The sequence below is a fragment of the Gymnogyps californianus genome, chromosome 7, assembly GCF_018139145.2.
Source record: "Gymnogyps californianus isolate 813 chromosome 7, ASM1813914v2, whole genome shotgun sequence".
NCBI classification, from domain to species: domain Eukaryota; kingdom Metazoa; phylum Chordata; class Aves; order Accipitriformes; family Cathartidae; genus Gymnogyps; species Gymnogyps californianus.
In genome coordinates this window covers 16392700-16407776 of record NC_059477.1, presented here as the reverse complement: position 1 = coordinate 16407776, position 15077 = coordinate 16392700, and the positions used below count along the sequence as shown (strand labels likewise).

The window sequence follows — 15077 nt, the reverse complement described above, 5'->3', positions numbered from 1 at the left end:
GTTGCCAGCCCCGTATCCCCTCCCGGCGCAGGTATCGCTGAAGACGCCCCGGGTGCTGAGGGGGTGCTTGCACCGCGGACTCGGCCTCCGTGGCCCGGGGCTGGCCTTTCTCCCCTCGCAATCCAGATATCGCTTTATAGTCGGTGGTGTCCCCTAACGCCGGTTGTGCTGAGGGCCCCTCGCGTATGCCGGGGCAGCCCTCCTGGGCTGTGGGGAGTGCCCCCGGTCGCTGCCGTGCTGGCCAGGCCCGGCAGCGCCTTGCTCAGGTGGTGCCAGTGCCTGGATTTCAGGCTCGGTTGTGGCATCGGCAGCAGTGCGCGGCCTGGTCGGCAAATCCTACCTGTGCTAGAAGAGCTGGCTTGCATTGCATTGTCAAGGGCGGGCTGTGAGCGTGGATGGAGGGCAGTGCAGCTGAAAAACAAGTGCTGGCAAGATCTCGGTTAGTGACAGTGATCTGCACTGTGCTCCCTGGGAGCATGCCTGATCTGAAGAGATCTTCTGTAAACCTGAATTAAGGAGTTGTTGCAATAGTTAATTATTGACTGTAGGCCCTGAGTCCTTCCTGAGGACCAAGGAGTGTTTGGAAATTCACAAAGTTTCTTCTAAGCTGCCTTGGCTAAATGCCTGGGTTAAGTGTATTTAAAGGAGGGTTGCTGTAGGAGGAAGGCCTTGCTGACTCTTGGCAGTTCTGGAGAGTATAAAAATCAAAGGGGAAGAGTGACAGAAAGAGTTGAACTCTAGGGAATGTGTGCTCCCTAGAGGAACCTCTTGGCATGTTGACTCTCAGGTGGAGAAGAGGGATGCTGCTGCAGTACTGCCCCTGGACATAGAGAAACTGGGGACATCAGTGTTGGAGGAGGGGAAAAGTACTGGGGCCATGATCAGATAAACGCATAGGATGCTGTCAGAGTTGTTTAAGAATCTGCTGTTTCCACATGTCAGTGGAGATGTATCTCAGTGGAGGGGCGTCTCACATACCTTTGTGTTCCCCTTGTGACAGCAGCACCGTATAGGTCTGAAGCCAGCTTTGCAAAACCTATTGCTATGACTGACATAGTCTAATTTGTCTTATTTAAGTAGGGACCAAACCACAAAACAAGCGATGGTGGGTGGGTGTTTGTGTACATTTTGGCTTAAATGAATCAGACAGTTTCTCAGACTGTGTAAGTGCCAAAAGCAAAACTGAAGTCTCCTGAGTAGTAATCCTGTGCCTAGGCCACTGGAGTGTGATACAGACCTTTAGATAGTCACAACTGAAAATTGGGCCCAACATACTTGCATAAATAAACTGAGTTCAGATAGAGTGTGGTCATGTGAAGTTTAAGTTTTCCATGAGGACTAGAGAGGCCTAATATAAGGCAAGATATTATCTTTCTTTGGGATAGGAGTACCTCGGACTAGTTAATTTTTCAAGTTTATGTGCTCATAGTAAATAGAGCGTCAGTAACTCACAACCTTGTAGTACTTTTTTTTTTTAATTTTTTCTCTTTAAAAAGTTTGGAAAAGCATGATGCAGTAGCTAGAACATAGCTTAAAAAGTTTATTCTCTTCCCAGACTGAAAATGTTTAATGGATTGGATTTTGGAAATACAGCACAGGTTAGTTTAACTTAAAAAAAAAAAAAAAAAAACCCAAACCCTGAACTGGGGAGCAGTCTCCCCATGTGCTTGTAACCTGGGGCCCTTGCATTGCAAACCTCACACCTCTGAATAACTTCATCTAGATGAATAGACTCTGTGTGCAGTAGGACCCCTTGTTCTGGATAAAGCTATTCATGGACCTTGGTATCTGTGAGACTGCAACCTCAGGCACAAGAGCCTGGTATCTCACTGTAGTATCCTAACAGCTGCATACAAGAATGGGGCTGTCTTGGGAGGAGGAACTTGCCAAGTCATAGCTCTTGCATAATCAGAGCTGAGAACTGACAAACTGTGGCTGTTAGAAAGCAGGGCACTGTGTTAGAGCAGTTCAGTGGCCTGTGGGGTGGGGTTTTGTCAAGGAACAAAGTGCAAATAGAAGGGCAGAGTTCAGGTTTATTTTTTGAGGCTTTGTGAACAAATATCTTGGGAAACCTCTGTTCCATACAGAAACCAAATCTGTCCAGTATTTATTTTAACAGCAGAAGTAAAGCTTGCCATGACAAAGTACTCTTGATGTGGCCCTTGGATTTCTGTACCTGTTTCCTTCCTTCCTGGGGAAGGAGGCTAATAAAGAAGCTGACAATGTATTAATCTTAATAGCGCCAGCAATATGAGCTGTCATTAAAATAATTGTCCATTAACCCCCATTTTTCAGAAGAAGGGGGAGAAACAGGCAACTGGACTGGAACTCATGGAATTTAAAAATAAACAGTGCTCATCTGTTTCTGTGGAATTTGGGGGAAGAGTTTGGTCATGCTTTCAAATTCTTTTGTACAACCATAATTAAAGCTCATGCCCTTAGAACACACACCCTTAAATCTCAGATATTAAACTTTATCCTTGGATAGATCTCCTTAGGAGCTGGGGCTTTAAGAAACATACCGGTTAGCATGACACTAGGGTTAAACTGGTTATTTTCAAGACTTTTAGGAGAGATCCTGTATGCTATGTTAGTACCTCTCTTCTAGTTGTGTGGTAAAAATGCAGGATACATGTACTGGTAATGTGTGTTGGCAGTTTTTAACTTAGGTTGGGTTTTTTATGTCTATTGCAGCTCAAGATGTCTAAAAAAATCCATGGAGGCTCCGTTGTGGAGATGCAAGGAGATGAAATGACACGGGTCATCTGGGAACTGATTAAAGAAAAGCTGATTTTTCCTTATGTAGATCTGGATTTGCACAGGTAATGGCTCTTCATGACACACAGCCACTTTGTACTGCAATTTGCATGTGTCATTAGGCATTGATTGTGTTTCACTCAGCACTGAGTGCCTTATAGCTCCCTCTGCACTAGTGCAGAGAGGCTAACTAGCCCTTTTTATACTGGTGAAGTTCCCAGCAGACTCCACTGGTTAACTTACCTAAGGGCCAACCTCACTAAGTACTCTGGAAAGCATGGGCTCATGATGAAGGTATTTTGTCAAAGTCTGGCAGCCCCTCTGGGGTTGCTCGTAGCAGTAAGCAGTGAATGCTTAATTGTGAGTTAGCTTTTTTCTGTACTGTGCCTCTAAGAAGGTCTCTCACAGACATGGTCTGCATTTTTATCTCCTATGTCTTGGCTTTCTGGCACCTGGGCAGTCTGCATGGCTTCCTGCAGCCTAAACAATTAGAAACATGGGGTGTTTCAGCCACTCCCTGACTTGAAGCCTAGCATCTGTGTACTCTGAGTAGGTTTATGACTTCTTGCCATCTCTGTTTGAAGATCTGCCCAGAGGGCAAAAGGGTGGTTGTAGGGCACAGACTCTGCCCTGATGTCTGTAAGCTTAAGCTCTGCTGCTGACAGTGTGAGCTAACTGTTGCAATTATTCCCCAAGCCTAGGCTGTGCTCCTACACTCCCTCCTGGAAAAAACAAATACTAGCAGCTGGTATGGCAAAAGGGACATGCTATCTACAGCATCTGGTCAAGCAGAACAAATAAGCTCCTCCCTTTCTAGCCACTGATCTGTAATTATTAGAGAAGTATCCAGCTGTATTGCTCCTAGCCATGTGGACAGAGGCCTTTGATGGTATCTGCCATTATTAAACCCACAAGTCTGATCTCTTCCCCTGCTCCTGGAGTCATTTGTATGCCACCTACATCAGGCTTTCTGCTTGCTGGTGTCGAGAACCGGGCAAACAGGAACCCAGCAGCATAATACATGCACACAGTCTTGAGAACATCCTTTTTCAAAGAGGGGTGGGAGGAGGGAAAGTGGACCCCTGGCTGAGGCAGCACAATGGCTAGATTCATGTACAGCTGGCTTTGCTTCAGGGCTGTCCCACGCTGGGCACCCGTTGTTTTCCAAAAGCTATTAAAACAGTGAGTGTGGGAAACATGCTTCCTCTGACTGTTTGAGGGGAATATTGGCAGTTTTGCTGCCAGAGCAGGATTGTGGGTCCATTGTCAAAGCAGTTTCTAAGCCTAGTGTAGCTTCATATGCTCAGTACGTGAAGGAAGCCAGAACCTTCAGGACAAGAGGTTTGAAATAAAGGCCCATATTCATCTGGGGATTGTGCTGCTCCATACCATTAGAATCCCAAACTGAAAGCTTCCATTGCAGGAAGCTCAGAAGGGAAGGCAGAGGAGATACTGGCTATGTTGCATGCTGGCAGAGAGCCTCAGCCATAAACTGAAGCTGTCCTTTCTCCAACCTCCTACCAGCAGCAGAAGTATCAGTATATGAGCCTATGTTTTCTTCCAGCCCAGCAGCATTTGCACTGGAAGAGGGATAACTTATGTTATGGCAGAGTGCTGGAACTACGCTCACAGGCACATATGGGGTCTGGTTTCTTTCCTGTTGGACACAAACAAATGTCCTGGGCAGTTCTGACCATCTTTGTGGGTTTGTTACAGCTATGACTTGGGCATTGAGCATCGTGATGCTACAAATGATAAAGTAACTGTGGAAGCTGCTGAAGCCATAAAGAAATACAACGTTGGCATAAAGTGTGCAACCATCACTCCTGATGAGAAAAGAGTGGAGGAGTTCAAGTTGAAGCAGATGTGGAAGTCTCCCAATGGGACAATTAGAAACATCCTAGGTGGCACTGTCTTCAGGGAGGCTATTATCTGCAAGAACATTCCCCGGCTGGTGTCTGGATGGGTGAAACCCATCGTCATTGGCCGTCACGCTTATGGGGATCAAGTGAGTCACTTCAGTGCTTACCCCTCTTTTTATCTGAACAGGCTTAGTCCTGACTGGTATAGAGCTACAAAGACTAAGACATCCCTGTGCTGCTGCTTTATCCCTTGCACTCCACCTGGGAGTGGGTACTTGCTAGCACTTTGTTTGTACAGAGGCTGGCAAAGTGTGGGAGAGCCTGGTTCATGCCTCTCTTCCTTAGACAGTGCAGCTGTATAAACTGCATTCAGGGGCCTATGCTTGGATTAGATAGGTCTGTACCTAAACACAGGGTATAACTCCTCCAAGTTATTTTTCTTCACCTCTGCAGAACCCTCCTCCCTACATAGCAATGTCTTCAGGAAATATCCTTTACACTGCCCATCTTACTTCTCAGAAGGACTTTTTGCCACCAAAACGTTGCTCACAGTAAAAATGGATCTGAGTGATTTTTAGAAGCGGGCAAAGTTGCCTTCTGTGCATGGGTGTGGTTTTGTTTTCTTTTTTTTTTTAAACTTTGATCTGCTTCTTAAACTTACTTGCACAGCACTCCTGTGGAGTTGGTGTTCATACTGGGCACGTCAGGCTGTAGTACTGAAGTAGAGAAACATCCTTTATCAGAGCTCTCCTGGCAGAGGTGGTACAAGGCCATGGAAAAGCCTAGTATGGCACTCAGTGTAGTGGCCTTTGGGCAGCCCAGAGGACAAGAATCAACCATACTGTTCTCATGGGTAATGATACCCTGTAAAGCAGCCAAACATGACAAAAGAAAAGTTTTCTAGAATAGCCAAGTGCTTAAATAGATGGATAAACCCACAAACTGAGGGCAAGTCATAAGATTAGCTGGGATGGGAAGATAAAATAATAAATTTCCAAGAGGAAAATAATTGCAGAGCCCTGACACTAGAAAAGAATGGGATACAATGTCCTTAACAGTACTGAATAATTAAGAAGGTCAAAATAATAAGAAGAAACCATGGATTAAAGGGGAAGGATTGAAACCCTGCCAAAGTATGAGATTAAAATGAAAGGAATAATGTAAGAACATGTAAAGGACATATGAGCAAAACACTTCTGTAACTTCAGAACAGCTCAGGGAACCGATTCCCTCAATAGGAGGGAAACTACATGAAAAAGGATGATGAATTTCAAGGAAATGCAACCTCAAATAGTACTGTTGGGGACAGTTGGGAATGTGAGACACCATTTTAAAAACTTGAAGTACATGTTGGCTCTTCTATTGAGTCTGTGTAGCTCAAAGGAGCAAAATGTGTACCCATTTACAGAATCAAAGAACTCTTACTACAGATTGGTCTTTCAAATGTCATATGATGGATAGAAATAATGGCTTTTATTAAGTTGCTGTATGATTTCCACCTTATTCATGAGATCAGTAATTGTAATATGAATGGCTTTTTTGAGGCAGGGAGAGGAGCCTTTTACTCGCAGACCACACAACACTCTGGATACTTTGCACTTTAAAACTTCAGTGCATCTGCAAAAATACATACTCTGCCAATTGATGGGGCCCAAGAATCTGTAAGCTTTTTCCCTTAATGAGGAAGATCTCTTCTGAAACAGGCAGACTCTTGACTATTTGTCTTTCTAGTCTCTAGTAAAATAACCCAATGACCACATGGCTGAGTAAACAGAGCCTGTTCAATGGGCTTTTTGGTACAACTGTTTATGCTTTTCTGCACCCTGCCCTCAAATGCTGGTTGTCTTTTATGGTTCTGTCCTCCTGATAGATAAAATCATCATGGCAATTTTTTTTTAACAGTACAGAGCAACTGATTTTGTGGTACCTGGGCCTGGAAAAGTAGAGATGACCTACACTCCAGAAGATGGAGGCAAACCAGTCACATATCTGGTCCATAACTTTGAAAGTAGGTATTATCTCTAAGTTGTGATTAAAACTGATGTTTTTGGTTTAATTCAACCTTGAAGTATCAGTCAGATCTGTTTGATGGTAAAAGATGACTTTGAGGTAGAGTAGGGAGAAGGTCTGGGCCGCCTTCATTTATTTGGGAAGTACTGAAAGTTACTTGAAATCTTCCTGGGATCGAAGAAGCCTATCACACACACCGTCACACTAGACTGGCCACCTGTCATGCTCCTTGTATGATGATTCTGGTAGCAGCATGTATGTTTTTCTCTCTGATCAGAGGGAAACTTGCTATCTAAGCAGGGCTTGACCTAAGGGGTGGATGTATTTGAGAACAATTAAGGTATAATTCTTTCTGGTTTTAGTTTGTCTTACTGGGCTCTATATGCCTTTGCAGTTTGTACCCTTCTTTATTAAGCAGTCTTTTTTTCAATAGAAATGAGACCTGACACTTACTCTGCAAGGTGGAAAGGAGACTTGACAAGGATGCTCCTAACTGTAGGCTCTAACTGTTCTAACAGATGCAGTCCCAAAAGTATTGGTGTCCCTCCTAGCAATATTGCTGTGGTGGTTGTAGACGTTGCTAGACTCAGGAGGAGGAGTCCTGACACTGCTGGGCTTTGTGTGAAAACAATTACACGTGTGTTGCTAGAACCCAGGGTGTTTCTCTGGGGGCAGGATTCAGGAAAACATCACACAAGTAATCTCTTGCCTGTCAGTGATCATAGGGTTCAGGATTTGAAGCCTTATTGTGACCTATGTATGTGAGTGTGCAATGTTTTGTTTCTAGTTACAAAAACCTAATACATCCATGTAAACCACAGAATCCTAGTTTGTATGCAGTTGGCTTGGCAAACAGGTACCAAGACTGCCATATGACCCTCTTTTTTGTAATACTTGATTTCTCTGGGATTTCTCTGGCATTCTTGCTCACAGGAGCCTAACTCTCTACTCTCTTGTTGCACAGCCTTTCATCTGGAGTTCACCTGCTTCACTGCCAGCCCTAATCTGTTTTCATTTGATAGGTGACTGGTGAGCCTGTATTGGAGATGTCTGGCAGTTCCAGCTGCCAGTTTGATTCACTGCTCTGCATTGCATCAGTGAGCAGAAACCAAGGAAGTGCGAAGATGGCAGATAACTGCTGTTGCTCTGGGGGAACTCCCCTCCCCACAGATAACTGTTGTGCCAGCATATCTCCACAATGCATAAGAGAAGCGTGTCCTATTGCTATACTAATATGTTCAACCTTGACACTGAATCAAGAGATTTTTAGTAGGCATTAGGATTGTATGATTGCAACAAGGTTTTATTTTTTTACCTATATGCAAATAAGTATTTGAATAAAATTTAATAGCTGTCATCCAGCAACTATGAAATCACGGCTCCAGAGCACACAGTCTCTGTAGCTGATCAGATCCTGTTCTGTCCTTGACTCATTAAGGGAGGGAGGGGGACAACATGTATTTTCACTGGGAACAACAGGAATTTCATTCCCTGCCAATATCAACTTTAAATGACCTTGCTATCTTGGTGAGCAGATAAACCTCCTCTGGCTTCCCCTCTTCATTCTGCATGCATGTCCATGTAGTAACAACCATCTGGAGGTAAGGACAAATGGATATTAGGAAAGGGTGTTTTCAAGGATAAAATCTAGGGTGTTTCCAGAGCAAAGATCCCTGATAAAGGTACTATACAACAAACTAGAGAGGTGGTGGTAGTGAGGTGCTTAAAATTAAGTATGTGATATCTACTTTTCACTAGAAACACAAAGAGCTGTGCTGTGAAGATGACAAAGCTTTTTCATGAAGCCCTAGACCCTACTTTCACCCACAATCAGCCTCTCCCATGATCTGAATGCTGCTTTCCCCCAGGTGAGCTGGGCTGTAAGTTAAGGCACTTCCATTCAGGCTGCTAATACATCTGCATTACACAATCTAAGTCATGTGGGTGTTGATAGTTCCTCAGAGCCTTCTTGGGACTTTCCCTTGCACCCAGATGACTGGCATGTTCTTTCCACAACTTGCTGGAAGTGAGCCTGAGCAGGTGAAACAAAGCTGCAGGGCAGGCCAGACGCATGCACTGAAAAGTTGCAGGAATACATGTGGGGACTTGTTTACCTGAGCTAGGCAAAGCAGCCTCTGACTACTGGAGTTAGTTCTACAGTGCAGTCAAAGCCTGAAGGTACAAGGCACTTAAGATGGAAGCAAACCCATTTCTAGCTTTGACTGAGACCCCTGCTCCAAACTGCTGCCTGCTGCTTTGATAGAAAAATACTCTATATTACACTTATGGCTAGTACGAGTTCAAGCACACTCACTCCTGTCACAGTTTTGCTGCTTAGATTCCTGGATTAGGAAGAAACTTCTTGGGGGTATTAGATCACAGTATTAAGATGTACCTAGCTGTAAAACAAAACCACCTTCCTATCCATGCGTCACAGGACTGCTGGAGCTTTGAGCTGATAGTGCAAAATGAATCTTCTCCTGAAAGAACCAGCCTTGAATTGAGAACTATATCAAGACACCTGGGGGTAACGCCAGCCTGCCTGCCAGAGTGTGCTATGGGGAGACTGTCAAATCCTTAACCAAAACTAAATCTAGTTGATTCCTATCTGCTCTTCCTCCACTAACAGGCTGTGGTGGTGTAGCCATGGGAATGTACAATCTTGACCGGTCTATCAAGGATTTTGCCCACAGTTCCTTCCAAATGGCACTGTCTAAAGGCTGGCCCCTCTACATGAGCACCAAGAACACCATCCTGAAGAGATACGATGGCCGCTTTAAAGACATCTTCCAAGAGATCTATGACAGGTAACTAGGATAGTTGTGTACTTCCTACTGCAGTGCATACGTCTGCAGCAGAAACATCCTTTCCAGCCTTGTGAGCTGCTGTAGTTAATTCAGCATTTTCAGACACTCAGCAGCACTTTTGGGGGGCTGTGCGCCTTCCCTGTCGCAGTCTCCCTTGACCTGCAGGACACAGTACTCAATGTTTAAAGCTCTGCTAAATGTGGCTGTGGTGTTCATCTCTCCTAACAGAGAGTCACAAATTCTCTACGGGCTGCTCTGTGATTCTGAAGCAGACTTGCAGTGGCCTAGCAAAGCAAGCAAGGAAAAAAAAAAAAGAGTAAAGAGGATGCAAATTTCTTTTAAGTTGGTTTCTTTTTTTTTTTTTTTTAAACTCTTATCTCTATGCACCTCACTATGCACAATTACTTGCACAAATTCTGCAATCTCTGTTTTTATCTATACGACAAGGTGTTCTGTCTTTTGTTTTCCAGAGAGTACAAGTCCCAGTTTGAAGCCAAAAAGATCTGGTATGAGCATAGGCTCATTGATGACATGGTTGCTCAGGCCCTGAAATCTGAAGGAGGCTTTGTCTGGGCCTGCAAGAACTACGATGGGGATGTGCAGTCTGACTCTGTTGCGCAAGGTATGACATGTTTCCTGTGCTACACTGAAGTAGGCTCAGTAGCGGTCTCTTGTGACCTTGTGTCATATCACATGTAATGGCCCAGGAGGTAGTGCTGGGTCTCAGAACTTACATTTCAAACCTGTGGCCAGTCATGGAGATATCAGGCAGGCAAAGAATTTCTGATTTCTCTTTTACAAGAAAATCCATTGAATGTAGACTGGGTAGTTGCACTTCTTTACTGGCTGGCAGATCCTACCAGGATAATTACCGATAGGCTTTCCAGTCTAATGGAAGGTATCCAGACAGCTGGGATTCTGTCACTTACGGTTTGAGTTAAGCTGATTGGTGGTGACCATACTGGCAGGTGCTCTACAGATAAGTAAGAAAACCTTCAGGACCTAAAGCTACCTGCCAGGTGTAAAGAGAGAGGTTGATATGTTTAACTTTACAGACTTGTAGTGCTTGATCAAAATCCTATATAACCAAGCTCCCTGGTGCCAAAACAAATACAGATGCAGAAACCCACAGGACAAGATGTGTGGCTTTATGTAATATGCTCTTTCTAAAGTAGTGCCAGTAAGCTGCCTCCCACAGAACAAGGATGTGTGTTGGACTACTGAACAAAGAAGCTTTCAAAGACACAGATCTCTGAAACCTACAGGGTTAGAAGTGATGTGAATGTCCAGTTTTGCCAGCTCATGGTTCCTTTCACTAGAGCAGATGCTCTTGAGATGAAGTAGGTTTGTTTCCTATCATCCTGTGGGGAAGACAGCGATTTGCAGCCCAACACTGCTTATTTAGGATTCTTTGTTCTCATACTGCACCTCCTCAGTGAAAATCTGTCCAGCAAGTTAAGTGAGAATACTAATTTTCTTGAAATGGTGCAGAATGTCTGCATATCTGTATCTCCTGGTTCAGTAGCACTTTCTGTTCAGGCAAGCTGTTATTTTGATGTGTCAGGACTAGCCAGTTAGTTGCAGCAGCAGCAGCACTGCTTTTCAGGAATACTCACATCAAGGCTGGGAGGATGTAGGGGGACTGTAGGATGGGGGGATTAAGGGGAATTTAAGGGGGCTGTCCAAAGGAGACACTGAACTTTTTAAACTGTGTATTCTGTAGGCTATGGCTCTCTGGGGATGATGACCAGTGTGCTGATCTGCCCTGATGGCAAGACTGTTGAAGCAGAAGCTGCTCACGGCACAGTTACTCGTCACTACCGCATGCACCAGAAAGGCCAAGAAACCTCCACTAACCCCATTGGTGAGCTGTTTTTCACTGCCCTTCAGTGATCTCTACACATGAAAGAACAGGTTTGGAGTAAGAACATCTGCATCCTTTCTGCAGAGAATTGCACCACTGAGTGGTGAAACTGGTATTGCATAATGCATTTTTTTTCCATGGAGACAGCTGCAGCCTGGAGCAAAAACAGGCTGGAATGGAGTGAGTGTGACCAATAAGCTAGACCTAACCTAGCCTTTAAGACATGCTCTCACTCTTCAGCAAACTATGGGTTTGTAGCCACAACAGCCTTAAGGTTTAGGTTGGTTGTTTTTTATTTTACTCCCCTTCCTGATGCTCCAAAAGACCCAACCACACCCCAAACCATGTACATACTTAAAGTGTAAGTGCACCTAGAATGGGACGTGAGGGAAAGAATCCTCTACAATTGCATAGGGACTAGAGTGTAATGTAATACCAGGAAGAAGACTGCACCCTTCTATCATAAGGACAACTTTCTGTGTAACCACAGAGTCCTACCACTGGTCATTCTTTCTGACTTGGGCAGGAACAAAATAAGATAAAATGGCACACACAAAGAGATTGCTGGAGGCAGTGAGTAGTTTCTGGGGTTTGCTTTTCTTCAGAGCTGCACAAAATGCAAAGGATGCCTAGATGAGAATAAGTGTTCTCTTTCCCTTTTTTTCTGTCTTTTTTCCCCTATCTTTTTTTCTGTCTGTTTTCAGTTTTATTAATATTAAAAAAACAATTACTGTTCCACATGACAGTTTAGAACAATGTCCAGGGAGTTCTAGAAGGACAGAGTAATCTAGTGTTCTCTCTCAGCCTCCATCTTCGCATGGACAAGAGGACTAGCTCACAGAGCTAAGCTGGACAACAACACTAGCCTCAAGAACTTTGCAGTTGCCCTGGAAGAAGTCTGCATTGAGACCATCGAATCTGGCTTCATGACAAAGGACCTTGCTGCCTGTATCAAAGGCCTACCTAAGTAAGTGTATGAAGTAATCAGCTGTGCTTGGAGGAGGCTGTTTTACATGGTGTTTCTGAACAGCATGTGCTGGAAAGTTAGTGTGGTGAAGAATTGCTGGAGTCTGGTCACAGAACAGGGCTCATCTGTACCCGGTGCTGTACAAACAGAACATGAGACACTCCCTGCCCCAAGTAGCTTACTCCAGGTTGCTCTGTCCCTGCTGTTGTACCAAATATATGGGGAAAAAAATAAAGAAGGAACTGCGAAGATTTCTCTTATGACTGGCTGGCTACATTGGCCAGATCCTGCCCTGTCCATTTATTAGGATGGAAACCTACTTCACTGCAAAATACCACCTGGCTACCTCTTCTCTGGAGCATTTTGGCAAAAAACATCAGCCTGATGAGTAGGAGATAACTCTTTTGGTTTTAGAGGCAAGACTTAGAGTTCTTTGAACAGTCTTCCCCTGCTTTGAGCAGCTTTACAACTAATGTCTGTCTTGTTTTTTTTTCCCCCACCTCAGTGTCACACGCTCTGACTACCTGAACACCTTTGAATTCATGGACAAGCTTGCTGAAAACTTGAAGGGGAAGCTGGCCTCTCTGCCAAAACTTTAAGGCACGGGTTCTACTCAAGCTCCACTAACAAAGTGTCTCCCACTTACACCAGAGTGTAAGTGACACTGTATCACACTCTGTTGTGTAACATTTCAAATACTAGACAAAAATGAACATGTCCACTTTTTTAAATGTTTAAAAGACCATGTTTTCTTAAAGTCCTTGAGCTGCTGGGCTAGGCCTTACTTTTGCTGAGCAGCTGAATATGATACTATTCAAGCTCAATGTGGGTCTGGATTCCTAATGTCATTCACAGCAGACCTGAGGTTTCTCTCCATGACTTTATGATCTGTGTTTCTTTTCTCTCTTCCTCTCAGACTGAAAGCCAGTCTGTGTCACAGCTCTGGTCAAACCAGTGGTGACTTAACTGTCCAACAGACCTTAGAAATCAGAACCGTCCTCATCTCTCCAGTACTGTCCACTGAGTATAAGTGAGCTCACAGGGCTATGCCAGCTCTACTGCAGCCCCTCTCTTAATTTATCTTTTAGTGCCAACCAGAGCATAGTATCCTGATACTAAGGGATTTGGTCCTATTGCTACAGTCAGAACTGTAGCATTTGAGAAGAAGCACTTAGTAAATGCTGGAAACAAGCCCTATAGGCTAAGAGCCTAATAAAGCCATGCTGCAGTGTCGAAGTGCAGGCCATGAATTCAGTTATACTCCTTCTGACTGGATGTGAAGCATAGGAACTGTTACCTCTTCCCCCACCCCACAATTCATAAAGGTGCAAAACTTCTCCAGTTGTCTGGGCTATTACTTACCCTTCCTGTTATGATACAGCAAGTCAGATTATGACTGTGAAAAACTATTCCATCCATGGTTTTGTGTTTGGTTTCTTTTTAAAGAATATTTTAGTTCAGACTAAAATAAAAGCCAACTAACATTCTTTGTGCCTCTCCTTCCTTTGTGTCATTAGTAGATATGGGGAAATTCTGCCTCAGAGAGAGAGATTCCAGTACCTTTCAGCACAGTCCAGTATGTGCTGGGACAGACTGTTGGAATGTGATATAAACTGAAAAATAATCTCTCCCTTCTTAGAGTAGAGTTTTAATTTCTTCTGGCCCATGGCAAGATGTGATCTGTAGTGTGGTGGTAAGCATCAGGTAGTACACAAGAATTTAAAGGTACCACTTCCACTGACTTTTACTTTGGGACTAATGTAAACTCAAACTGATGTACCACCGCTCAACAAAGATCAGAAACTGGTTATACATGAGACAAACTCTCACCCTGCAGCTGACTAGCTATAAGTGTTGGTTAGGATAGAAATGCCATGTTAGACTAGATCAGCTAGTATTAACATTTGTTTTGGGATAAGCATCTGCTGGAAACAGCTCTACAACTGCTAGCAGCTGTCACTGTGCCTTCAATATGAATGAACACAGTAGTCTGCTATTCTGTTATTAACACAAGCATGTAAGAAGTGCAGCTGGAAAAAGTCCCATTGCTGACCCATAGAAACAACAGAAACAATCATCAGGAACATCTGGAGATCTATGTTCCTGCCTGGCTTCTGACCTCAGTAGCCGAAATTACTGTGCCACAGTCAGGCAGGTCATACTACAACAGCACCTCTAACAAACTCCCTTTTATTTACTAGCTCCTACCCAGCTTCCGGAGTCAGAGTACCAGAGAAAGCTTAGTAACTTTCAGGAAACTGAACAAATAAATACAGGGGCATTTTTAGATCTTACACTTTTTGTTTGTTTGTTTTAATGACTTAACAGTATAGCTTAAGTGTAAGCAATTATCCTGGTTTCAGCTAGAGTTACTTTTCTTCCTAGGAGCTGGTATAGTGCAGTGTTTTGGATTTAGTAGGAAAATAATGTTGATAACACACTGATGTTTTTAGTTGTTGCTAAGTAGTGTTTACACTAAGTCAAGGATTTTTCAGCTTCTCATGCCCAGCCAGCAAGAAGGCTGGAGGTGCACAAGAAGCTGGGAGGGGACACAGCCAGGACAGCTGACCCAAACTGACCAAAGGATTATTCCATACCATATGATATCATGCCCAGTATATAAACTGGGGGGAGTTGGCCGGGAGGGGCGGATCACTGCTTGGGAACAACTGTGCATTGGTCAGCAAGTGGTGAGCAATTGGATTGTGCATCACTTGTTTTGTATATTCTAATTATTTTAGTATTATTATTGTCATATTATTATTATCATTGTTTTCCCTTCCTTTCTGTCCTATTAAACTGTCTTTATG

The 15077-nt window shown here is 43.9% G+C and overlaps 1 protein-coding gene across 1 annotated transcript; it reads left to right on the top strand.

Moving 5' to 3' along the window:
* Window positions 1-2695: 2695 nt before the first annotated feature.
* Window positions 2696-13754, top strand: IDH1 (isocitrate dehydrogenase (NADP(+)) 1). The gene is made up of 8 exons (XM_050899680.1): window positions 2696-2822; window positions 4474-4765; window positions 6522-6627; window positions 9259-9436; window positions 9907-10058; window positions 11160-11300; window positions 12105-12267; window positions 12773-13754. The coding sequence occupies exons 1-8, from the start codon at window positions 2701-2703 to the stop codon at window positions 12864-12866; spliced, it is 1248 nt and encodes a 415-aa protein (XP_050755637.1). The 5' UTR covers window positions 2696-2700; the 3' UTR covers window positions 12867-13754.
* Window positions 13755-15077: the final 1323 nt, after the last annotated feature.

Bases quoted from the DNA above. Each gene is read 5' to 3' on its own strand.
- IDH1 (XM_050899680.1), top strand. From the start codon at position 2,701: ATGTCTAAAAAAATCCATGGAGGCTCCGTTGTGGAGATGCAAGGAGAT. The intron at 4,766-6,521 runs GTGAGTCACTTC...TTTTTTTAACAG, and splicing joins GTCACGCTTATGGGGATCAA to TACAGAGCAACTGATTTTGT. The intron at 11,301-12,104 runs GTGAGCTGTTTT...GTTCTCTCTCAG, and splicing joins AACCTCCACTAACCCCATTG to CCTCCATCTTCGCATGGACA.